The sequence below is a fragment of the Anopheles gambiae genome, chromosome 2 (assembly GCF_943734735.2).
Source record: "Anopheles gambiae chromosome 2, idAnoGambNW_F1_1, whole genome shotgun sequence".
Classification (NCBI taxonomy): domain Eukaryota; kingdom Metazoa; phylum Arthropoda; class Insecta; order Diptera; family Culicidae; genus Anopheles; species Anopheles gambiae.
The window spans coordinates 35,462,967-35,488,125 of NC_064601.1; the positions used below are offsets into that span (position 1 = coordinate 35,462,967).

Genomic DNA, 25,159 nt, shown 5'->3' on the forward strand with positions numbered 1-25,159 from the left:
AAACGGTCGAGAGCTGCCGGAACGGAACGTACAGTAGTGCACAGAATCCTTTTGTTTATCGAATTAGTATGTACTTTTATTAACTATTCTCACTTATGCAAAAATTTACAACTTTAAAAGCAAATTCCTGTCCTCTTTTTTTCTTCCTCTTGTCGTTTTCCTTTCCAATTCTGTTCGTGTTCCTGTACTGATGAATTAAATGTACTTGCTTGATTGTTAACTTTATTAATCTAGTTCCCTTCGATTCACTCCAATTCCAATGCTTACGGTGTGTTTGCATATGGGGACCAAAGCATTCCAGCGCATTCCTGCCTGATTGCTTCTAGTTTTACGGCTAGTTTTACTAGTTTAGTAGACCTATGGTATATTAAAGTACTCTTTTACAACTCTGATCTACGCCGGATGTGTTGCGGTCACGAATAGTAATGAAATTATGCATCCTGCCTACCATCGGCTGCATTGTGAACGTTCCCTATCGTAGTGGTAATTATATCAACGGCAGCCCTCCCTCCTCCCTGTGCATCGGTCTATATCTGTGTTTAACTCGTTCGCTTACTGAACTTAATTAGGTGAATTTTGTTTTCCGTAATGCGTTGCTACCGCAACAGCCCAGCAGAAAGACGTACTTTTACATGGCATTTGTCAGTCTTCGGGCTGGCCCAAATTCATCGGTACATAAAAGGGAAGAGAGCGATAACTCTACTAGTATTAGGGGATGTAAAGACTCAACTTCCAGCAAATCTTATCCTGCGATAGAAACCGATCACTTTTGCGGAATACAAATGAAGGATGAACGTGCACTACCCTGTGTATACTAAATAGTTGAAGAGACCGCGCTGTGCAAATGAAATCTTTCGTTTGTAATGTTTGTTTTCGCTTTCCTGTTTGACGTGCTTGATGTCCGCAGACACTTCCAAGGATCGGTGACGAGAGTTCGGTGTAGATTCACACAACCATTATACTGCATGTAACTCAGACACACACACACAGCACCGTTGGGTTATGTACAAGTTTGCTGTTGTGTGCATTTGCAGTGATGCAGTGCTCGGGTGTGTAGCCTCCCCCGTCCCGCGCATCATTACTCAACCAATCGATCTTCGTGCTCGCTTAGGGGACGCGAAATGGGATGGAGGTGTAAAAAAATCTATCAGCAGTGTGCCGGTTGTGGTCGCAGCTTTTACATATTGCTCGGTGGGCCGCGTGGCCGATGTCCGTGCAGTCCGGAGTGCCGGGAACCGGGCCGGCTGTGCACGATCGCGTAATGGTCCGAATCGATCGGCAGCGATCGGTTCGAGTGAATCGTGCTGCCACCGCTCGTGTAGCCCTTGTTGTGGCCACCCTCGCGCCCACCGTGCAGCGAGTACCGGGAGCCGTACTGCGACCCGTGCCAGCTTCGGTACGGATCGTACTCTTCGATGATCGACGGTTCCTTCTCGATGATCTGTGAGAGGGGTTGAAAAAACGGGGAAAAGAGATATCGAGTTAGTAGTGTTCTTTGTACCCTTTGTGCTAGTGTTGGGTAGATATGATTCAGATTCATGAATCCGAATGAATCTTTGTGATTATTCAATGATTCAGATCTCGGTTGGAATAATTCATGAATCTCAAAGATTCAAGAAAATTGAAAGTCCCGAAAGATTCATGAATCTCAAAAGAATTCTTATATCTCGAAAGATTTACGCTTCTCTAGCGATTCATGTATCTTAAGGGATTCATGACTCTCTTAACATTTAAAGAGCTGGAGCTTCTTATTATTCTTCTTCTTGGCGTTCTTGGGGCTTGTCATATGTTTTAGGTGGGATTGGGCTAATTCAATATTTTGAAAATCAGATATCTCTAAAGATCCATGAATCTCCCTGGGGCTGTATGTATTTTAATGGACTTATGGATCTTAAAGATTCATGAATTGTCAACATGAATCTTTTAAGATTCGTGAATCTTTAGTGATTCATCAATCATTGGAGTTTCGTGAATATTTAGATATACGAAGATTAGATATATTTTGAAGAATTCGATTCGAGATTCGAATCACCTATCACTGAAGATTCATTTGAATTCTCAACGAAAGATTCATGAAACCCAACAATACTGTATAATGTACGACAAGGCCAAAATTACCTCAGTCTGCGCACAGCTGCAGCTCATGGCCGTGCAGAGGAAGATGTTCATCAGCAGCATGATCAGGAACAGTACGCCGAGCGCGATCGTTAGCCAAAGCAGCCAGTGCGGACGGATCCCAGTGTCATCGCAGATCGCGGAGATTACTGTGCAAAGGGTAGGGAATGGGCGATTAGAATCGATTGAAAAAGGCCATTACAAGCCAACAGTCCATCAGTCAGTCAGTTACCCGGTGCGAAGGCAGGATCGATCACGAAAACGGTCGTCGCCGCCAGAAGCATTCCGTCGTCCATCTGGCCGAGAGCGCGGGCCGACTTGACGAATGCGTTCGCGTCCCCGGTACAGATCGCCTCGTCCAGCTCGGGACACCGGCCGTTGCACTGGACCACGTCGCACTGGAAGTGCACCTCGGAGCCTTCGGAAAACTTGAACATCGACATGATCTGGGCGGTGGCGCTCGTACCATCGGCACTCGTCCGGAACCGCGTCATCGTGTCGTTCTTCAGCGGGCAGCTGCGTGGCAAGATGGGAGAGTGGGGGGGAGAAAATGTGTTAAAATCCTATCCCGCCTTTCTGGCAGCCAAATCGTTCACTTACCCGCGATCGTCAATCAGCGCCACGGACATGTTCTTCTTGTTGAAGGCGAAGCAGTTCTTCACGCGTATCCCGTACGTCCCGTTCGGGTTGGTAACTTCCGCCTTGATGGTGTACTCCCGGTTGTAGACCGTTTCCCGCACGCGCCGGCCCGTGCTGTCCAGGAACTTGAGGGCCACCGCACCGCTGTCGTCTCTGTCGAGGGAGAAGCGAGATTAGCGTAATGGTGCATTAGACGTGCAGCGGATACGTGTGAGGCTAATCTAGGCGAGCGTGTAATTTGGGTAGATTCTTCACGTAATCCCACGTCGGTGGAGCTTGATTGATGAAGACATTAGCAAACGTCTCAGCGCACCGATCGGAAACGGAAAGTACAGTACAACGATCGAAACGCACCAGTGTCTGCCACTCAATAAGGAAAGGATCGATCTTGCCAGTACCCCACATGGTCACCGCTCGATGGTACAAGAACGGCACCGTGTGCGGGGGTTGCGTCCACCCATCAATTGCTTCAATATTCATGAAGGCCACTGTTATGGATTGTTCCTTCGCATTCGACTTTGTCTCCGCTCCGCGTCCGTCCGGGCTTCGATCGCCAATTCTGCTATCGACTGTCAGGGTCGTGAGCGGTGTTTTTTTTTTTTGCAGAAAACATTCCATGTACATATATTTTACACCTACGGACACCTTGACTCTTTCTGTCTTTACTGGACGGAGCACTCCCCCCCATGCGTGCGGAGGGAACTGCATACGTGTCGGTGTGACGCGCGTTCTAGCACCATCATGACACGTTTCTATCTCATTAGCACTAATCGCGCCCGGGTGGCGTAATATCGCATTCTACACCGTGTGTGTGTGTGTCTCTCTCCACGACGATCATCCGCGGAAGATGTTCCTGTAGGCTGTAGGAGGAGAAGCAATTGCTGAGACTTCTTACCTTGCGAATCCTGTTTTGCCACAAGTGATAACGTAGAATTTGTCGTCCGCCAGCTCCAGCGTTTTATGCACTCGGACGGCCAGCTGCACCGAACGTTCTTCCGTGCGCTGTGCGGGAAGATGGGAAGCACACAGTATTGCCAGCGGTTAGAGAGGATGTATGGGAGCTCGTTAAAATGTAATAACAAATTGTACAAACCCTCGCGCGCGCGGCGTCTGACAGCTTTATGAGCTGTTTATCGGACGCTCGATTGGCTCCGACGTTTTATTAATGAGTTTTGGGTTAGTGTGGAAGCAGCGGCAGCATTAGCGAAGCGGCATGAGGGGGGGGGGGGGGGCTGGAAAGAAGAGCTGTTGCACATAATATTGGCCTTTTTTTAATGTAACAAGCATTCCGGGAAGGTGCGTAGAAGCTAAAATAGAGCCCAAACAACGAAAGACTCATCATCATGAGCGACGAACCCGGCGTGCAAGATCGTTTTGGTTCCGTTGAAGTTGAAGGTTGATCGTTTGAAGTAAAACTAGCCCATACACAAGCACCACACTCGCACTGTAGCCTTTCGAAAAATTTAAAGCGAACAAAAGCCCAAATCTGGAACGCACTTGTCCATGCCATGAACACTTTACCATCGAAGTACCATCGAACGGGGAGGGAAGTGTTTCCTGCGGCCTTCTCCCCCCCGTTCCGCAGCGCAAAACCAACGCCAAACGGTTGCACTTGAGATGAAAAGTGGAAACTTTTGTTATTACTTTCCCTGCTTCACAGGGGAACAGTGCTGAAGTCAGCTGACCTAAAATTTGCAATTCTCACCTCATGCTGCCGCGACTATTGCCTGCTGGTGATGCGGCGGGCGATCGCGGATCGTCTTGATGAGCATGACGGTGGTCGTTTTTCCGTTTGTTCCACATCTGTCCGGTCGGTGGTGGAATGTTACACCCGATACGCCGGGGTGCGGGTTTCGGTTTATCCATTGAAGTAGCAGAAAGTGTCCAAAACTGTGCTGCCCATCTACACATCGACACCAACGTGTCGGACGTAAAGGAAGCGGCAATTGGGCCACGTGTAAGCATGGTGGGCATGTTCGCTAAAGATCCCCCGTTTGTGGCCATGAAAAGCTCACGATACATTCCGATCGATCATCGGTTTAAGCGGCTTTAGCGTTAGCAGTGGAATGCTTATTAATTTGGAATTGATTTTCAAATGGATGTTCAAATTCCATGTGCTTGGCTGGTGATGATCATTTTTCAATGCATCCCCTCCTTCCGGCCTGACCTGACCTAAAATCCGCAGCCCTTCCGTGATGTGGCGGCCTCACTCGAACGAGCGCACGCAAGCGTCTTGACGCGTCCTCGTCGATTGAATCTTTGATTAAACGCTCATATCGATGTTGGTTTTTACGAGAATCATCGCGCTGACCTTGCGAGCTGGGTTGGGACGTAAACGGTGCCGAACGAAGGCTTTACATTGCGTCAACAATACACCGAACGAGGGGATAGCTGGGTGGGTGGTATTGTGTGTGTGTGTGTGGAGGGGTTCTTTGACCTTCGTGCCTGACCTTCATAGGAAATGGTGCACCATAAAAGCATGCTGCAACCGGTAAGGTACCACACGCCTCTGGGGAGTGTGGAGTTGCCGCCAGTACTTCTTCTTTGTGGGTCGATAGCTAATAATGGTAATAATGAATAAAAAAACACAACCTACCGATCACGAGCACGAATGCACCTCATCCCGTTGCTGAATGCACCGTCGGGCGCTGAATGCGCAATAACAAATCATCACACCGATCAGGTTTGATGCTGTGCTGATCGGTTTCTTTGTCTTGGGTGTCTTGCTCCTCCCACATGCACACACACACACACACAATGGTGAACACTCGATCCCTAGGTATTTCTTGTTGGAGTTGCCCTGGGTGAGCGTTCAGTGCACGGCAAGGGAAGAAGTCATCAGCCGCATACGCTTAAAAGCTTTTGTGCCGGGTTGTGCCCGAAAAGTTAGACAAGGGTCAGTGCATGCTAATGACAAGAATGGCGATTGGCGAGGTGAAGAGAGAGAGTGGGAGAGGGAGCCTTTGGGAAGAATGGACGGCCATATCTTAATGTGTTCTTCGAGGCAAACGAACTCCGGAACGTCCGGACCGGTGGTCTGACCGCTGAAGCTGACCGGCGGCCCACAGCATAACAACACCACACGCATGAACGCTTCAACGGTGAAGAATTCAACACACAAACAAAAAACAATAACGCGAACGCATCGGCAATGTGCGGGGAGTTTGCACGAGAAAGCGAAAGTGAAAAATCATCTCAATTATTACGAACCGTGGTGTGCGCGCTCTTCTGGTCTCGCGGCCCCGGTCTGAACCGATCGATCGGAAGATTGATTTTGCAATCGCAATAAGCGTTTCGCAAAACGGGCCCGACACAACAGACCCGGAGCCGCGGACTGCCCAGGCCCGCTGACAGACGGGGTAAGATCGATGTGAGTGGATACGCTTTTTGTAAGCTGTCAGCAACAGACGGACAAACAGAGGGCGATTTGCTTTTTTCCCCTTGCCTTTGTGTGTGCTCCGGATCCGAAGCTCTCCGTTTGTCATCGGAATCGGACTGAGATGATCGATTGAAGTTAGGGGCGCGGTGCAGCCATGGTCGGTCGTTGCTCAATGGACTGTTGGGGTTGAGTTTTTCCTTCCTTCCCCTCGCTTCGCTTACACATGTTCCCATAGTTCCAGGACCAGCGAAAACTTTCTCTAGGGATCGATTTACAATGTTTGTATGCAATTGCGTTACTTTTTTTGTTGTGTGTGTGTTCGTTTTCAAACGGGCAACATTGAGACACGCCGCCACACGTCGATGGCTGGGTGGGTACGAGGCGATTGCCCGTCCCAGGGGAGGATTAATCAAAGCAAAGCGAGTGGTTACGATGAGCTGTGGCGCTGCAGCTGTCAAGCCATGTTAGTGTACATTTCACATTTTCCTATCGGCTTAGTATCGCTTGAATTAATTGCACATAGAGCTGGTCAGTGGTAAAATTAATGGAGAGTACTTTTATTTGATAGAATTGTAGAAGAACGTGAAGATCTTCTCGGTAAGGGTAAGGGAAATTCTAAATCAGATTAAAAACGTTTGCATTAAAAAAATAATGGACAAATATTGTCGATTTTTCATAGGTTTATCTTCACCCACAATAATGAAACGTTAATTGCATTTTCAATAAACGTATCACATGAATCAGCAGACAAAATTTGACACCTATCTATCAGTCGAACTATGGCACATTTTTTGCATCCTTGGACACAATCTCCTTGGAAATTCCTGTTGGATTTGTCCAACAAGGGTGCTATAGAGTCAAATTCCCATTACATTAAGTTCATTTCACGGAAGAAAGAGTCAATAAAGTGTCCCACAGCTATGAGAACTTCTGGAAAATCCTGTAAGCCTGTTCCGGCATCGACAACATCTTGGCACTATTAGACAACAATCATCGAAAGAAAGGCGTTAAACGCCAAATGGTCGACGACACTGAGCGACTTGAGTTTGCAAAGGAAGCTGAAAATGAAGTCGCTATGATTCGCGTCCATTGTCCTCTCAGCGGAAAGCAATGGTGCCAAAACTCAATGCGACCCTTTTGGGTGAATTTAGGTTGAATTTCGATATGACACCCTAGATAAAAATAGAAGCCTACACGCTCGTTTTTGTCTACCATAGTGAAAATTCCGACTAAAAAAGCTTAAATAATTACCTTTCAAAGGATGATTTTGGAAATATATTATCTAGCTTAGTTTTTTTCTCAAAAAAATCATTTTTTAAAAAGCGTTATTATTGGAAATGCGTATGTTTTACAATAAAAAGTAAATATTCTACCTAACCGCTTCACCCTCGTTTAAGTCACTCGATCCACGTTCAGGGTTTCTTAAATTGTCGCTGAATGTTGGGGCACTTTTTCGAGTTTTCTCGTACTACATGCATTGTTCGGTACAGAAAGGCCTTCTAATTCAATTGTAATACGTTTGTTGCGTTGTGAAAGCCTTATTTTTCTAAACCAAAGTCGTTTCCTAAATCCTGTTCTTGATCCACCCTTTTAAGGAAACTGTTGCAGAGACCGATCCGGGTCAGTGGCTCTCCACCAGCACCACGATCGTGGTGCCATTGACACCTTCTGCTCGCCTACATTTGCCCTACAGATTTGTTTGACCCTTATTTTGTTTGCTGCTAACACACAGTTCAGTGGTCAGTCGCGGTACGAAATTTGCATCCACAGCGCCTCTAAACGCTCTAAAACCCCAATCGGGCCAGATGACGGCACCGGGGAGCGCAATCGCGAACGCGTGCATAATGCAATTTATGCGGAACAATGCAATTTATGATAATGGATTACAAATAATGGCACCGTGGCCGGTGGCTGGATCCGGGAACGGTGCCCTTGGCGAAAGGGGAGCGACAAGAGCGAGGAGGATTAAGTGCGACCGGAAGGTGTACGCGTGCGACCTACAAAATCGACCCATAGAATAATGGACGCGGTCAGGCTGTTGCTCAGTGGCAGCTTTTTCCCCCCCATTTTTCCTTCAACTCGATGGAGGAAAAGGTAACGGAAAAGCAGCTGGGGTAGAGTGATAAATTTTGGATTCTGACAAGAATTAGCTCAAATGGTCAGTCGGTTTTGTTGTGTGGGGCAATGCGGGGCAAACCATTTTCCCGTTATCGTTTGCAAAGGGGGAAAGCGCTGGAATCTGCCGATGCAGGAAATCTGCAGCAGAATCTGCTTCTGGTGTGACCCAGAATTTGGAGTTTGACTGCACGCGGGCGGGGTTTTGTTGTTGATTGGGTGGAAATTCTGAACAAAAAACAACAACATTCCAACCGTGTGTCGTCTGGACTGCACAAATTGCAATGCAATGCACTTTCTGTATGGCTTTATGCGTTGCATAAACATCTTGTTTATTGAAATTAATATAAACATGTATTTATTTACTCTTTTTGCCTTACATTTCATTTACTTGGTGCACAGTGATACCCATATGCAGTCAATCGGTTCCACCATTACGTCAACCTTTCTGCCCTTACTGCATCGCATGCCCCAAACTGCCTTTGTATCGCACCACATGAGATAATTTGTTTCCAGCGGATATTTTTGCCTCTCTCTCTCTCTCTCTCTCTCTCTCTCTCTCTCTCTCTCTCTCTCTCTTTCCGTGTACCCTTTTACACGATTATCAATAATCGCATAAGCGTTCGGTGTGCTGCATGCAACCTGCATTTACGTGCCGTCGCCGGGGCGCATGCATATCCTCCGATACGTTCGAGGGGTTCGTAAAACTAGGCAGCAAAATGTTACACAGTTGCACACTGATGCCCGATTGCAACTGCCATAACCGCACTCACGGCGGTAATCGGCAGACGGAGGTTTTTTTTTTTGTTGTTAAAGGCAAAACGTGCCAACCCGAAAAGCTTCCGGCATGCGCGGCGGCCAGATGTTACCTGTTCACCGATGTCTGGTACGAGTCGGACAGACGGCTGCAGGTTTCCTCCGAAAGCGCTTGTCGTCTGTCGATCGTAGGAGCGATAGGACGCCCAACCGCTCCGACCGAACTGTAAGTGTGAGATTCATTTGTTTTGTTTTCAAGAGAATGGATCGCTTGAACAAGGCGAAAAACGGAATGCATGATGGTTAAATAATTGAGTTAATTTTTTCAAATTGCTCACACTAATCAGCTTTCGGGAAAGAGGGCAGAAAATCCCTCCTCCCGTTTGCCGTGAATCAATCATTGCAAATGATTTTTTAATAACGTTTAGGTCAGCCTTGTCGTAAGCGTTCAATGTGCAAAGAATGATGGTACGCATGCGTTTTCTGCACTCACGCGCAGGATGTGTGTATGTTTGTGAGTAATTGGAATAATCGCAAAATTGCCTTTAAAATAATCAGAAAAAGCTTAACTAGCTTTCGAAACCGTTCCAGCACAGACCTCCTACACCGACCTTACTACAGACACACAAAAAACCATGCAATTTGCTCCCATTTTCACCAAACAGGATTTGCTTGTCTGTGTGTGATTTTCTTTTCCTAGCCCCATCGGCCGCAAGCGACAGTCTGCACCGAAATGCCCCCTTTTTTTTTGCAAAAACCGCATTCTTGTGCAGTGTCGAGCAGATCTCCCTCAAACGCCCATAATCGCCGGCAGATTCCTTAGCACAATCCAGATCGGAGACGGACTGGGGAACCCACTGGGCTGCGAACATTTCTAAAGCGTTCCAATTTAACGGCATCCCGTCCCGAGATTGTGCACTATTTCGTTGTCGGAAGCATTTAAATCGCAATAACCATCTCAATCGCTTGGTGGGTGTAGAATGTTCCCGCTAGGCAGGACACAAACGGCGATCGCGCTAGTACTACGATTAGAAAAGAAAGGAGTGCCCTGCTCCCCTTTCCTCCCCCCTCCCCTCCTCTATTGGTGGCATCGATCGTGACCTTACGTGATCGCACGGAACACCCTGAAATCCGACGATGGTCATCGGTGATCGGAGATAGCGTTCTGCTGATTTGGTGCAATGCTTGCGATGAGGGTCATGATCATGGCAACCGGCACACCTTTCTCCCGTTCGGTGTACTAGGGGGCAAGCATCGCGATGCAGCGTAAAATTGGGATAATTGTGTCCTAATCAAGCTCAAATCACCTTCAAGCAGTGCGACTGCGCAAACTATCTTAATTAAAAGGTGTGAAATGGTTTCCGTGCTTTTAGCTTTAGCGAATGTTGCACTTAATTGTGATGGACAGACATCAGAAGTGAAGCGTTTGCTTGAACAGGCAATATGTTCTTCTCACGCTAAGCAGAATCTTCTGCACAAATAATCGTTAACTGATCCGCACTAAGCGGCTTAGGAGCTGCATCGAGCGAGTTTCTTTCATTTCTCGCTTCAAATAAAGATACAATGTTAAACGGAGCCCGCGTCAGGATACACAATTTATGCCATCAATTCCGTCCAATTGACATCTCCGGTCGTGTTGGGATGCCGATGGCTAGACAGCATGTCTTGTGTGTCAAGTTCGGCGGGAAAAGCCGTTTATCGAATGGGGATAAGTTCATGCCATTGCTTGCGGCTAGAAAGCGCTGAGTTGCAACAGAGTTGCATGCGCATGCTCTCTATGTTTTCAGCCGTTCCTCAACCAGGAAGATTCTATGTAAAATGTAAGGAAATAAATCCAACTAAATGACGAACACAGCAACAAAAAAACTTCTACTTAATTATAAACATAAAGGCACAAAACGACCAATATAGCTTATAATTAAGAAAATAAAAAGCACCATCTAATGAAGTCTGGCAGTTGACGCGCCGATTGAGTGGCCGTCATCTTCACGGCACATTAAACATTAACACCATCCTATTTGGTTTTGCATCCACCATCGCGCCTGGTGAATGCCGATCCCGGGAAGGATGCACACATAATGCGTTCACCATAAACACTGTAACGCCTCTGAGCAGCGGGCAGCTGGCAGCGGTTTTAGACGCGGGCGGCGGCTTCCTTCTAGACAGCGCATTAATCAATCAATATGAATTTCATGCGCAAAGGCTACCAGCCCTCACTCAAAACGGCGCCATCGTTTGTGATGTTGCAAAACCGAAACCACGATTGTGAGGAGCGCAGACGCTGTTGCGTGTTGCACGCTTCCCAAGGATACGGACGGTGCGAAGTGTACAAATGAATCCTTTTTTTGCCTTCTTCCCACAAGCCAACACGCATTCGACACGTATCAAGCTGTCAGACGGAACGAACGGGCCTCTTTTCAGCCTGTTTTCAGCCCGGACACGCACTCAAAGCGATTGATTGGTCTTGGCCCCTTGGTATGCGCTCCGTTCAAGTGCCGGACAGTTACCGCTTGGTTACCGTGTCCTGCTTGCAGCGCTCGCGAGGTTCGTCGCTTACTCGTCGCAGCTTCCTGATTAATGCACCGGACGCTGCAAAACCACCCGGCGCACACATTATTCTTCTCAATTACGTTACGATTTCCCGCCCGTGTTGATTTAAGCGTCTCAATCGCTATCATTGAGCTATCTGCTCTCGGTGTTCGGTGGCAAACGAAGGGAGACTGGCCTCCCTTTTAATTACCCCCGGAACGGTTCGCACGTGAGAGCAGTTCTGCGCCTCTGCGCACCGAGAGCTAATTTACACCGGTCGGACACGTAAGTAAAGTTGTTGTTGCTGCTGCTGCTGCTGTTGCACTTCTAGGAAGTGCCGGACTAACGTGTCTATTATCCAGCTCTTTCTACTGGCACTCGACCGCAGCCGATCGGTTGCTGGTCGCGATCGGTTCAACAATTAGCATTAAATCAATTGGCAATCCGTGTGCAACTGCGAGGATGAGTTCATTTCACAAGCTGCAAGCTCGGTTCGGTAATTCCATTAGAAGCCGACCGATCGGTCGGGTTGGTTTTGCGCATTTTTATCAGGTGCCGTTTCACGGCCATGCTGGGCCAGGGAATGTTAAGGCCACCGTGTACCGTATTTGGGTGGAGAGGTGGGGCAAACGGCACTAATTTGCTTCCGTTGAACGTGCTGCAAATAGATATGGATGGGCTAGTGGCGTGTTTGTTGGTGGCCCCAAATTTGGAGTGGAGAATTTGTTGAAATTGTCGTTGGCCAATTAATTGCCTCAACTAATTAATTGAAGTATTTTTTCCATACATCCTCTCGATAAGAATTACAAAAGTGAGGGGGAATTAAACTGTTTGACAAGCTTTAAGAATGGATAAAAAATCCCTTTCCCCTGTCTAGGTGGAGGAAAACTAAGCAAATAATTACGCCACACAGTGACGATCCGGTTCAAAGGACCAAAATTTTGCTCGTTTCGCTTTTCGTTTCGTTTCAAGGTTAAACTATTCAAAATAGCAGTTTTGGCGGCTTATTCGCAATACCCCTGGCTTCTTGAAAAGTTCAGCGCAACCAAAATCCTGTTCAGAAAATGTCAACCATCATTGACGTATTTTTTGCGACCTTTTACCGCAGCCCAAAACGGTGCAAGATCACGTCGGGCCAGCTGCCTGTCGGGTGTAGTTTTGTAAATTTATATCAGCACCAGTTCCTGTTCCTGTTCGATAATCGTGCTTTGTTGTGCCTCATTAGGGGAGGAAAGGGAAGGGCGGCAGGGAAATGGAGAAGGTTCCCACTCCCATTCGTACCGCCATTCCGATACGTTCTCCCGTTGATCGGCGTGATTCAATTCACGATCAAAACCCGGCTGCGCACATAAAGAACGTCTAATGAGCAGGCTTTAGATCAGCTGCCACCAGCCACCCCGTTTCGCGCTCCTTTTTTCCCCGTCCCCCTCCCCGGAGAAAGTAAACTAGTTCAACATAATAAAGTGCAACGCGAGACCGACCACACCAAACCGACCGTCCCAAAAGGGCACAATCGCACACTTCTAATATACAGCACCACCGCCGTGGTCCACCGTTCGTCACGTTATCTTGGCCCAGTTATGGCCGCCATCCGACAAGACGGCGCGCGCGCGCCCGCGATTGCGGGCAACACGAAGCAACAAAATGGAGAAGAAGCAAAAAAAAACTGCATCGCTATGTTGCATCGCGCGCTGCAGCAGCTTCGTTTCGGACTCCGAAGCTGATCATTAGGAACAAATTACTGCAGCAGCAGCTGCAGCTTGAAGCTTAAGCTAAAGCATCATCATCATCTTCATCACCACCCGAACCCAATCCACCAGCGGTTCCATGGGCATTCCTTGCTTTTTCCTCAACCAGCAGGACCCGTTCCTGTTCGTGTCAGCCCCCCCCCCCCTTCCTTCTCGCCCCTCCACCCCAACAGACCCTTCATTTCAGTGGAACGGATTAATCTGTTCGTTCTACTTTCATCACGGCACGACCGTGTTGGGGCTGTGTGTTTAGTGTGCAGCACCAAAACCTGGCACCGCGTAACCCATTTCCGGGACGGTCGATCCGTTGGCGAAGCTGGTTCGCAGCTCTGTGGCCCCGGTGTGTTGTTGAAATTCTGCGGTCAATTCGGAGCGCAAAGCCACGCCAGCCCCAGATTTCGTGACTTGTCGCGCCCGGCACTGGGGGGGTCGTGCTGGGTACAGGTGCAGCGACGACAAGGGCCCGCTCTCAATCGCACTAATCACGACCTATCAACGATTTTTGTTAGGGGTTAGGTAAGATCCGAACCGTGCCCGGGCTTTGTCGGGGAGTGTGAGCGTCCCGCTGTGTGAGAGTATGGTAAACACTGGCTGGCTGGATGAAACGTTTTGTGAATGCCACAAACCTACAATAGTGTTGCTCCGATAGGAAAATGCGGACCTCTTTATGCTTCTGCTGGGGGTTGGGAAGGAGCTGACACGAGGATTTAGACACGGTTTCATATGCCGGCGCACCATAATCCAATCATTTGCGAGCTGAAAAGGCACCCTTCAATCAATCAATCGAGCACCGAATGCAAGCTAAACGAATTACGCAAGACGCGAGCGCCTTTCGTTCGCGTGTCGTTTGGTTTGCTTTTCCAATTATCATACCACTGGGGGGACTGGCACTGGCGGACCCCCGGCCGGCCGAAGTGATTAGTGATTAATTTAATCCAAAAAACCTTTTGGGGCGCATTCAAAGGGGGTGGAATGGTGCAGAATGCGTCTCGCTAAAACTCGATCACGATCTTCACCCAATACCGCAGCGGGAGTTACGCAGGCTCCGTTACCTGTTTCCGTACGCTGACCAGGGAAACATTGTGCAGATTTTTAACCATCCCCATTTTCCTTTGATGCACCTTACCAGAATGTCGGATTGGTGGCCGTGTTGCGATCACTATCGGTTCGTGAACCGCCCGATGCCCTAGACGCGATGCCCCAGCCCATCGGTGCACAATTAAAATGGTTCTAGCGGGTTTTTTTTGCTTAAAATATAGGTCCCTAATGAATGGAATGGGCACCACAAACCCGCAGAAAACCGATACCAGAAACGCTCAAACACGGATGCTCCATCATCGCACGCCACAGACTGGTTCCGGAATCTATCTGGTAGAAGATGGTATGCAGGACACACACCGCACACCGATCTGACCGCGCTAAGCAACGAAAGATCAAATTAGGGTCAGACCGATCGGGCGTTACGATTCTAACCGTTTGGGCATGGTTTGGTTTGGTGTGTCGTCCAAGTTGAGAGCCCTGCCCTTTGCCCGCCGCCATTGGACCGCAGCGATTAATTGGACCGCGATTGTGGCGGCGGCGAGCGATGTGCCCAATTCCAGCACGGTCAGCGGTATCAAAAGCGCCGTAAACCGCCCCGAACCCTCTGCGGTTGCGGTTGCGCGGCCAGTCCGTGGGGCAGACCATGAGGATGTGTTGCCAGATCTGAAATTCGATTATTGCGACTTCAGTGTACTCCAAAGTGCCTCCTGCTCAATCTTGCCTTGCTTATTGTTATCGGTAGGGGCACACATTTCGTCGTACCCGTTTACAAATCTTCATTACTCAGCAGAAAGCGCGGAACGCACCAAAAGGTTGTGCGCGCATCGAAATGGTTGTGGAATGGAAAGTGCGATTCTATGACGTTCGGGGTACGTCGGCTTTCATCGTCCTGCTCCGGTGGACATTAGAGCGTTGGCATGTTGGTCAAATCGAAACCAGCCAGCTTCATTATTGATACAATATGCCTTACAATCCCGGCCATTCGAACCTGGCAGTGCGAAGAACGGCACTGGGCACGTGGGGGTCGGTGTACTGTAACATGGGGCGAAATTAGTATCTCACGATTTAACAGCCTCGTTGATGTTATCTCACATCTCAGCAGCCCTCCACCTCCTGGCTGGTAGAGCCCCCTTGCTAGTCGGTGGGGTTCGTTCGGTCGATGCGAACGTTGGCTTAGCTTTAATTTTCTCACTAAACGCTTGTGGGGCTAGCTGTGAGTTGTCTGTTGAGGATAGAAAGTACACTCGCCGTTTTGCCGGAGAACTTGTAAACAAAGGCTAGATAAATTGTAAATATATTTTGTGTTTAACTACCGCTGGGAAACTGTTTCCTAGGCGTAGTAGCTGTGCAAACCGTTGCGACACACACAACAGTTTGGCTTTTTGCGGACCGTTCGGTGGCAGCCTGGTTATCGTGATGGTTTTTTATGGGTTTTATTTAATTTATTAAACCGTACTGTAAGAAAATTGAATTCTATCCCTTTATTTGGTGTGGTGCAAGCCACACAGAAACGACAGCTCTGTCGCGTAAAACTGCGAGTGTGTGTGTGTGTTTTGTAATCACTGGTTGATCATTGTTGTTTTCAGATTATTTTAATTTGCATCAGCACATTAGCTCGTCTGACCTGCGAGGCCAATGCACGAATGCAACCTTTTTTTGCATTTTTTTTTGTTCATTGAAAGGTTTTTATTTCCTTCACTTCGCTCTAGCGACCACCCTCTCCCCCATCATCGCAACGCTATTGTGCGGAAAATGCATTTTATTCTTTTTTTTGTTTCGCTATACACAACACACCCTCGGGGGTATACACACGGTCGGGCAGGAAATCGATTCGCATTTTTCCATACAATAGCAATCACTTTGGACCGGTGCCGGATCGTTATCGGCTGCCCGACCGGTCCACGGGCAGGAACGGGTGAATCGAGCGAATCGAGACAGCTGAGCTAATGCTGGTCGAATGCTGGCTTTATATATTTCAATTTCCGCAACAATCCAAACCACAACCGTCCCCAAGCGGCTCATCGATCAATGGCGAAGCATAAAACCCGCCTAACCCGATCAATAAGACGCGAGCGACGGGGCCGATAAGCGATTAGATTTGAATAAGTGAGCAGACTCCGCGTGCCGGTATGCCGCTATGGGAAGATGTGTAGAGCGCGATGATGTGATCGACCCATGCGATGCTCTTGAAGCGATTCCTGGGAAAATGAAAAGCGACGGCGTAATCTCTTCATTTTGCACATTCCTTCCAGCCGTTGGCTGGCCGTTGGTAGGATAATTAGCGCAGCACGGGAACGGGACGCGGCTAGGCTAGGGTTGAGAAAAGCAACATCGCCCAACCGTTTCTCCCAGAATGAGGCGATCTTCCGAGCGGGCGATCACAGGCCGATGACAACCGTTTCCCGAAGGGAATCGGCCCTGACTGGTTGGCGGAGGTCCTTGAACGTGACCAACCGCATCCAGCAATGCACCGCATCGCTGCCACCAACGCTTGACGCGCGTCTTCCGACCGGCCGTGTTTGGCTTTCACGCTTGTCACTCTGGCCATCCCGAACCGTCAACCGTGCGGCGGCTTGACAAGTTGTCGCACATTCGCGATCGCCATATTTCTAGCACCCTGCTTCGTTTCCTTCGTTCGTTCGTTGCGGATCACCCATGCGCACGGTGCAATTAACATTCACCCGGAAAACGGTGCCAGCGGCGGTGGCAGTGGCGGCAAGAGTCCTGTTCCTTTTTTGCGCTTGCTGCTCCATCTCGGGTTGGGGGCGAGGGAATCTTAGAGCGCGAAACTGTCGGCGTGTGTTTGTTTTGTGTTCGGAGTTTCTCTCTCTCTCTCTCTTTGTATGCCCTGCCCAGCAGTCTAGATGCCTAGCCCACGATTACCATTCCTGGGCGCAACCGTACGCCGTGCGGTGACCGTTCTAAACGATCGCAAATGATCACAATTGCTGTCAATTAAGCAGTCGGTCCACAGGATCATCGGCCGCGTGTTAAAAAGGGGATCGATGATTTATGTGACGAAATCGTACCGTGGCAGGAAATGGGCTGGGGAAAACAGTGCGCGTCGAAGGACTGGTGATGCCGGTGAGAAAATTCCTCCTGGGAATAGACCGGTACAGCAATCATACGCGCGGTGTGGTATGCTGATGATACCTTGCACTGAAGACTGGAGATGTAACACACGTCAGCCGACTCGTTTGTGAAGCTCTCGGTATGCTGTGTTTGTTTCCGTTTCGTAGGCAGCAGGAATTTAAAAACACTCGCTACGATTGTACTGACAAACGAGTGTGTGTGTGTGTTGTTGTGAGCTTTTAAACACTCGCTGGTGCATGAAGTTATTACATTCCAACATTTTTTCGTTTATAATTCCAGCATCAAAACATTTAATAATAAGTTTTCCTTTCGTAAACGTGCATCAAAGATATAAATAATCAAGCGATGGTTTCAATCTCATTGCTTTAGTGAGCGTGTAGTTGTAGCTTCCGACAGGGTAATTTTAGCAAAAATTATTGTAATCTTGGGCTAAACATGTGCAATAGATTTTATACTTTGCATCATTAATTTTCATTAATTAATAAGAAAAGAATTTAAGAAAGAAATGATTGTATCATCTAAGTATTGTTTCAATTGTTCCATTATACTCATGCCGGAGGTTATGGTTACATCATGTTTACTGTGAAATAGTGTTGAGCTGAACTGATTATCATTGTAATGCACCCGAGTAGTCAATCTTGTTTGATATGGTTTAACTTTGTAGAGCTCGTCTTATAGTAGTATAAATCGATTAACTTCTTATTTAAATTACAATATGAAAAGCTTTTTTGTGCTCTAATATCTGGTACTATGACCAATATTGTAAAATACAACCAAACCAATCTTATTGGAATTTCGTTTTTTTTTGTAATTGAAGCATGTTAGAGATATAATGCATTAATTCCACAAATTCAAACTTCAAAGCAACTCTTGACACTAAATCATTGGAAATACCTAGTACATATTGTTCAAAACTACCGTCATACAACTGTAGTAGGTTTATCACGCCACCTAGCAGTTGGGCACCTTGTAGCTTGAAAATAGAAACTAAAAAAACTACCCCAATAGTTGTAAACATTTGATAGCTTGCTTGGAATTTGAAATGGAGCGTCGCTTTGTGACAAAACGTGCCACAGTCGCTCATGCACAACTTCAACCCCTGGTGCTGGTGCAATTTGTCCTTCAATTGCTCACGAGTGTGGGCCACAAGTTTGTTCAGCTCCCGTAGCTCGTACAATCGATCGTGATTGTTTGCCAAAATATGCACTACCGGTACTGTCAACACGCGTTCGCCACGCGGAAGTGTGACCCCAGCGGTGGAACGTGATCGCGAGCAAACAAGCCTGCATCGCGGAAGCCGACCGAACGTTCCGTTACACTCCGAACCGCTGACAATAGATCTTCTGCTTCGGATTGTTTTGGGGAGGTTGGTACCTGTTTGTCGCTGCTGCTGCTACTGCTTCTGCTACTACTGCTGCTGCTGCTGCTGCTGCTGCCAAACTCATTAATAAAACAAACGAACTATCGAGTCGCCCAATTAGGTAGGACGGGGCGAAACCCGACCAGTTACCGACTAGTATCTCAAGCTAAGCATTAAAAGAAGCGGGAAATGAGATTGCTTACATCACCACCACTCACGTTGCTGACGAGAATGCCGCAATACTCGCTGTTGCCGGACTTGGCGAGCAGGTTGAGGCTGAGCCCGAGCGACGCCGTGCCGTTACCGAAGGTCATGCAGGCCGGTGTCCGAAAGTCCCGCGCGTGCACCACACCGTTGTATGGGCCCGCGAACAGTATCTTGATGTTCATCGTGCCCGACTTGCAGGTTGCCGTGACGTGCGGTGCGAACTCCGTGTCCTGACCCGTGGCCTGTAGTGCGTGCGTGAAAGAGGGGAAGAAAGAAAAAAAAACAGATTAAAGCAAACGTTAGCGTCCAGGAAAGCAAACAATAACCAACGAAAACATGCGAAATGAAGCGGGAACTATACGAGAAATGATTTATTACACGCAATCTCTATCCGTCTCTCTCTCTCTGGGACTAATTTGTGGTTTGAATTTGGGTTTAATTAAAAGCAATCTTCCCGTGCGCAGACTGGTATGCATGCGGCAGGGAATGTCTAGCGGCTGGCGAGCAGACCCCCAATGGGCCAGTGTGGTATTTTATGCAAATGCCAAACCGACCTGAGGACCACGAGCTGAATGAGCCGAGCGCCAGTTTTGAGTTTGAAAACGTTAATTTCCGTAACGACGGGTGTGGAGTCCTGCTGACATGCGGTGGGATTTAACTTTCACCACCAACTCATTCGCCTATTCGGTTGGGATGAAATGTTAAGCAATTGGAGGTCGGTGTGGCGATGTTGTTTTACAAAAGCTGGGATTGCGCAATATGATGATGCTGCTGGTGCTGCTGGACCAGTGATTCCTCACGGGCACAAGTAAAGTTCACTTCGCTTGCCAAAGCAAACCGCATTCTGTGATCCGTTCTGCACGGAGGGATATCAAACTGTGGTGTGGCAACTCTGGAAGATGGTTGGTTTCTCACCTATGCCCTATGCTATGCAGATTGATTGGTTCATGCAATAGTTCAATGTTTTTTGATTGAGGAGCGCATGGGAGCATTGGATCAATTCGCATCCCTTTCTAAAAAAAAGCATATGCTACACGATGATCTCCAAACTGTCTGTACGTTTTCATTTTCATTAATTGAAAAATAAAACTCTCCCTCTGACACTTTCTTGAAAATTATCATGTTCGTCACGAATTACTTCCGAAATCCAAACCCGACCAAAATTGTCATTGTCAGCGCAAAACCAAATTAGCGTTAAAGGTTTCCCCCGAAACGTGACGAAAGCAGCACCACACACACACACACTCGCTCGTCGCAGTCTCTCCAAATTTGTCACCACGGACGTACGACGGGCCACTTTGTCGATCAAGGCAATCGGCTCAATGTCACTCCGTCATCGCTGGATCGCAAAAGAAACGGCGAGGGGACGGACATTGGTTCCGCCTGGGCGGATGGGTGGACTTGTAGCCGTCGCGTGTGTAACATGTTGCTTCCACGGGGGGTCAAGACACCCACAATCCGGTCCAAACATCTGTTCAGAGCGCATGGATTTTGGAGTGTGCGCAAGTTTGTGTGGTTTTCGCGATCGCGTACTGTGTGGATTAGGTTTTTAGATCGATCGCGGGCTAGAAGCAGCGCGAACTTGTGGGCAAAACTTGATCCTCTTGATAAGCGTTGGTGGGCGTTTGTTTGGTGACCGTTTCGGTTGAGTTCATCGTTCTTGGGGTATGGTGGAATAATAAAAACCGGCTCAGCAATTGAATGATTAATTTGGGAGCTGGATAGAGACGGAAACCGAAGCGCGGTTGTGCGTCGGCATGATCTTAAGGTCACGAGACAAATATTAATTTTGGAATCCATTTTTGGACTCGAAACAGGTTACTGCTGCATGGAAGACAACCATGGTTAATGCATTGCCGAAAGGAATTTAAAAATAACATTGACAGTTGAAAAAGATCCCGTTAAATGGAACCTCAACGTCCGAAGGAAATAATCACCGATCGGAGGAAAATGGCCATCGGTAAGAGGAAAACTGGCTGCGCCTCTCGCCACTGTGCCATAAACGAATAAATCCAAACCGAAGGTGCTAACAGAAAGTAGATACGCCCGTCGAAAATTGGCCCAACGCCCCACCATTAAACCGGCCCCGTCTTCTTTGCCTAACCGGCGTTAGGGTGCCATCCGAACAGAAACCGCACTCACCGGGGACTGTCCGACTTTATGAGCACGCGAAAGTGAACCACCACACGAGCCGCAACGCCACAACTGATTGGGTTCGATCGTGAGAAGCTTGCGCAGGCCCACTAAAGCACGCACTAAATTAATTCCATTGATTTCCAATCGATCGTCCACCAAAATTGAACCCGGTCAGGCATCCGTTACCGACACACCGCCGCAATGCCAGGGCCAGTGAAATTTACGGCCTTGCCATATGTTTGGTGGGTAATTGCCGAATTTCCGACACACGCAAGCAGCAAACGGGCCTCCCCATATCCGACCGATCGATAAAAAAGGGAAGTGTTGATGGTTGAGGTTGATGGTACGTTGTTAGGCGCAGTGCGAGACGCTTCCAATCACCCGAAACCTTGAAGTAATTAGCGCAAGAAAAGTGGCGGCTAAGAAGTGAGATGAGCTACCGGTCGCCGGATCGTGCCCTGAGATAGGTTGAGGTGACGACTCGAGAAATTCCAACGCGATGGGAAACACGCTCGTAGCCCCATTTCTAATGCCCGCTGGCTAAATGGGGGCCACGGGAGAGCTAGATTTAATGATCGCTGGCGCTGGCTTGGTGTAAGAAGCCACCGTCGCTTGCACGATGCAGTTGCAGCTGTGGGTACGGTGTAGCTTTTTTTCAATTGTCGCTATCTCACACGCTTCTTGGACAGTCAGTCATACGGGGCAGGAGCTTCTGCCACCTGTTGAGCTGGCCTGATCGCTTATCGTTAATCATATTAGAAAAAAAGGGAAGGGAACGATGGTGATGGTGGACAAACGTGTGGACGTGTGAAGAACGCTAGCACATCAACACTTGTTGACCATTTCGCTTCTAATGATAATGGTTGATCCGAAGCGCTGTATACGTTGTGCCGTGGTGGTGGCGTTCCTCATCATCATTATGTGAGGCAGCCCAGTCTAATGATCGAAGTAAAAGTGCCACGCTACTACAACAATACTCTGCTACCAGTGAGAAGCATTCCGCCCGGTCATGGTTTAGTCATTTCAGCTGCATTCCAGCTGCATTTTGTCCTTCCGTGACCTACATCATTGATTGATGTTATTTAATTCCTCTGCTGTATAATGTAAAATCAACATCAATGCATTGAATGGCCCACACAGCCACACATGGCTGGTTGTCTGCATTCTGCGTCGGCTGCAGCATTTTCTAATCGCGCCGTTCAGCTCAGCAGGTGACATCATCCGAATAGGCTAAGGTACATAATTGTTCGGCGCTACTTCCGACGCTTCAATGCCATCGTGTGGGGCAAGCAAATTAGCATATAATCACCGCACATGCGAGAAGATTGATCAATTGCCCGATTTAATCAGCATCGGGTTTCCCTTTCTCGCCCCTTTGGGGCACATGCTCATGTTTTAGTTGATGCAACATCGGCGATCGGCTCCGATCAGCACGGGCCACGGGGACTGACCCAAATCCCAAACCTCCCCCCAACCATACCATACCAAAGATCAACGACCACGATTTTGCGGACGAACGGTGGAAAGTGAACGTCCCATATGCTCGTTATGAGTTTGGTTTGGTTAGGCTGTGACGGTGACGTCGATTGATCGTTGTCGTTGTCGTTCCATCGTGTGTCATCGTCGTTTTATTTGCCAAACGTGTTTGCGTACGGCCTGCGACGGGCACATTATGTCATGCTGCACATGTGAACAGGGGAAGGGAGGACACAGCGCCCACCCGATGGAAAACAATTCAAAATGCAAAGCAGCACTACGGGTGACGGGTTTTTGTTTGGTTGCTCTAGATCGAGCTCGAACGTTCGCTCCCACGGTGCAGCTAGAACTAGAACGTGTGCTGCAGTCAGCAACACGAAACGGTGTAATTAAACAACCAAATCCTAACAGCAAAACATCGATTCAAAATTTAATAATCTTTTAATTAGTGTTCAGCTCTGATTGATTCTACCGTTCGGTGGGTGATTTAATTTGCCGGGGGTTTGAGCGTGAAATTCCACGTCCCGAGTAGAGCTGCTTGCCTGTGGAAATTCACACGCCATGCTTCAAACTAAACGCCGTTGCCTCGTAGAATGAGCAATCATTCAGTTAGCGTCGCTTCGTATCTACCCCATTCGATCCCAGCTTTGTACGAAGAGTGGCGGTAGAATTTCGGTAGTCAAGCTGTCTGCTTTTAACCGATTTCGCTCCACAAGCGGAGTCAAGCAGCTATTCTTGGCTGGGTAAATTGCTTTTCATGCTTGCGATTCCACCTCCCACCATTCGGAGCAAGATGTTAATATCAAGATCGATCGCAAAATTTAATTACAAACACATTTGATCCCCTGCCAGCCTGGATAGTCTAGTCGGCGGGTTTAATCTTTCCATCTTAGAGCACCAGCTAAGCATAATCTGTTAGATGGGGTAGCTGCTTCAGCTTCTCGCATTGTGAGTGAATGATAGAACAAAAAAAAACACACACACACTCTGAGAGCAAGTTTTAAGGGATAAAGGGCAATTCGAGAATGCTGAGTGTTACGCTTTTAAACGAGTTTGCTTTTTCTCTTTCTATCTTCTATGCTCCAAGGTCTAGGCGAATGATTAGAAGATCTTGAGGTTGATCGCGAGATTCGAAGCTGCACTTAAAACAGTCGCAACCACAAAAAATCGCCCACTCGTTTCATTGTGCTCTAAATGGTTCAAACCTGTTGCAGATGGTTTCGATCTCGGCTCGAGCTTGATTAGCATTTTTTCGAAGCCCGCCAGTTTCGTTTTTTTATGGGCACGAAGCAAAGCGGGTGCCCCCCTCGCGAGTAATGACAAGAATTAGAGCATGTTGAAAATATACCCATGCACACTCTATTGTTTCGGCTGCGGCACGCAACAAACAAACAAAAAAGCAAATGCTCCCCCATATGCGCACGCCAGCTTCGCTCACTACCGTTCGGTCAACGAACGAAGCGCGCGCGAAGCGAAATGATCGAAGGAAGCATACGCCAAACGGACGGGTCCGCGGGGCGTTTATGATGTGTTTGTGCCGTAGCAAGGGCGTACGACCGCCGCACCGGCCAGCCAGCAAGTCGTTTTGTTCGCGCAAGCGCAACCCCAAAGCTCAAAACCTCCAAAGGCCACGGTGGCCTTCGCGTCACGTCGGTCTGGTGGGATGTGATTCGATCGCGTCCGTAAGCGACGAACCTTCTGCTCCTTGCCGGCGGGGCCGCAAAGGGGGCTACCACCGTGCACTTGTGTCGCCGTATGCGGCCCACTCGCCTCGGTGTCGGGATTTGAGGAGGTGTTAAGAACGCACACACACACACACACACACACTCAGTGTGCTACGGGTTGCCCCACAAGGCCAGAAGAATTTATTCCCTCGACGCTACGGTGCGCTTCTGCGGAGGCGCTTCTTAGCTGCGGACGCCTTCTACAGTTGCAGAACAGAAGAAAACAGAAGCAGAAGGTATCGTTCGACACTGTTCGATACACGCCTCCTCCGTACACGCCTCGAACGCCTGTTGACGCGAGGAAATAGAAACAATATTCAATACGAAATGTGTAGCCACAAATGTGCTGTACCGCAAAAACCGCACATGCAACCATTTCCCGATCGGTGAATTTGGGAGGAAATTTCTTTTCCCTTCGTGATCAACAAAACCTCCAACGAGGAAACGAAGCTTGTGAGTTACAGTTTTGAGCCATAAGAGTGTTTGTCTATTTTGTATTTAATTATTTTACCGTACCGTTGGTTAGAAGATCTTTCCTCTGGAAGTGAACCGTTCCTAATCCTGCTCTAATGCCATAAGAACCATCCATGCTGCCGGCGTGCTTACCGGTACTTTTTGCAATATCTTCCGCCAGCCACTAATCGCATTAAGACCCTTTTTTGCCGGAACCGGTAACGGGAGCCTGTGCCTGAAGGGGGATGAAGCGAATGGTAAAAGTGAACCTACCCGGTACAAAGAGCATCTAAATAACGCTCTTCCACGTTTTGCATCTCCGCTCCACTCCGTCGGTGATTAAAATAAGCCACTTTCGCTTGGGTGGGAACCATTTTTGCAGCACAGC

At 48.2% G+C, this 25,159-nt stretch overlaps 1 protein-coding gene across 4 annotated transcripts in view; it reads right to left on the minus strand.

The window, feature by feature from the left end:
* Positions 1-49: 49 nt before the first annotated feature.
* Positions 50-25,159, minus strand: part of LOC1279767 (uncharacterized) — a 43,357-nt gene continuing 18,247 nt past the window's right edge. For 3 of the 4 annotated variants that reach the window (XM_061642783.1, XM_061642785.1, XM_061642784.1), the window contains exons 3-8: positions 18,979-19,224; positions 3,650-3,756; positions 2,716-2,907; positions 2,348-2,631; positions 2,119-2,264; positions 50-1,441 (exon numbers count right to left, since the gene is read on the minus strand). In XM_061642783.1, coding sequence (XP_061498767.1) covers positions 1,178-1,441; positions 2,119-2,264; positions 2,348-2,631; positions 2,716-2,907; positions 3,650-3,756; positions 18,979-19,224 — 1,239 coding nt within the window. In that variant the 3' untranslated portion in view covers positions 50-1,177. The remainder of the gene's footprint in view (positions 1,442-2,118; positions 2,265-2,347; positions 2,632-2,715; positions 2,908-3,649; positions 3,757-18,978; positions 19,225-25,159) is intronic. The other variant, XM_061642786.1, reaches the window with a different exon arrangement.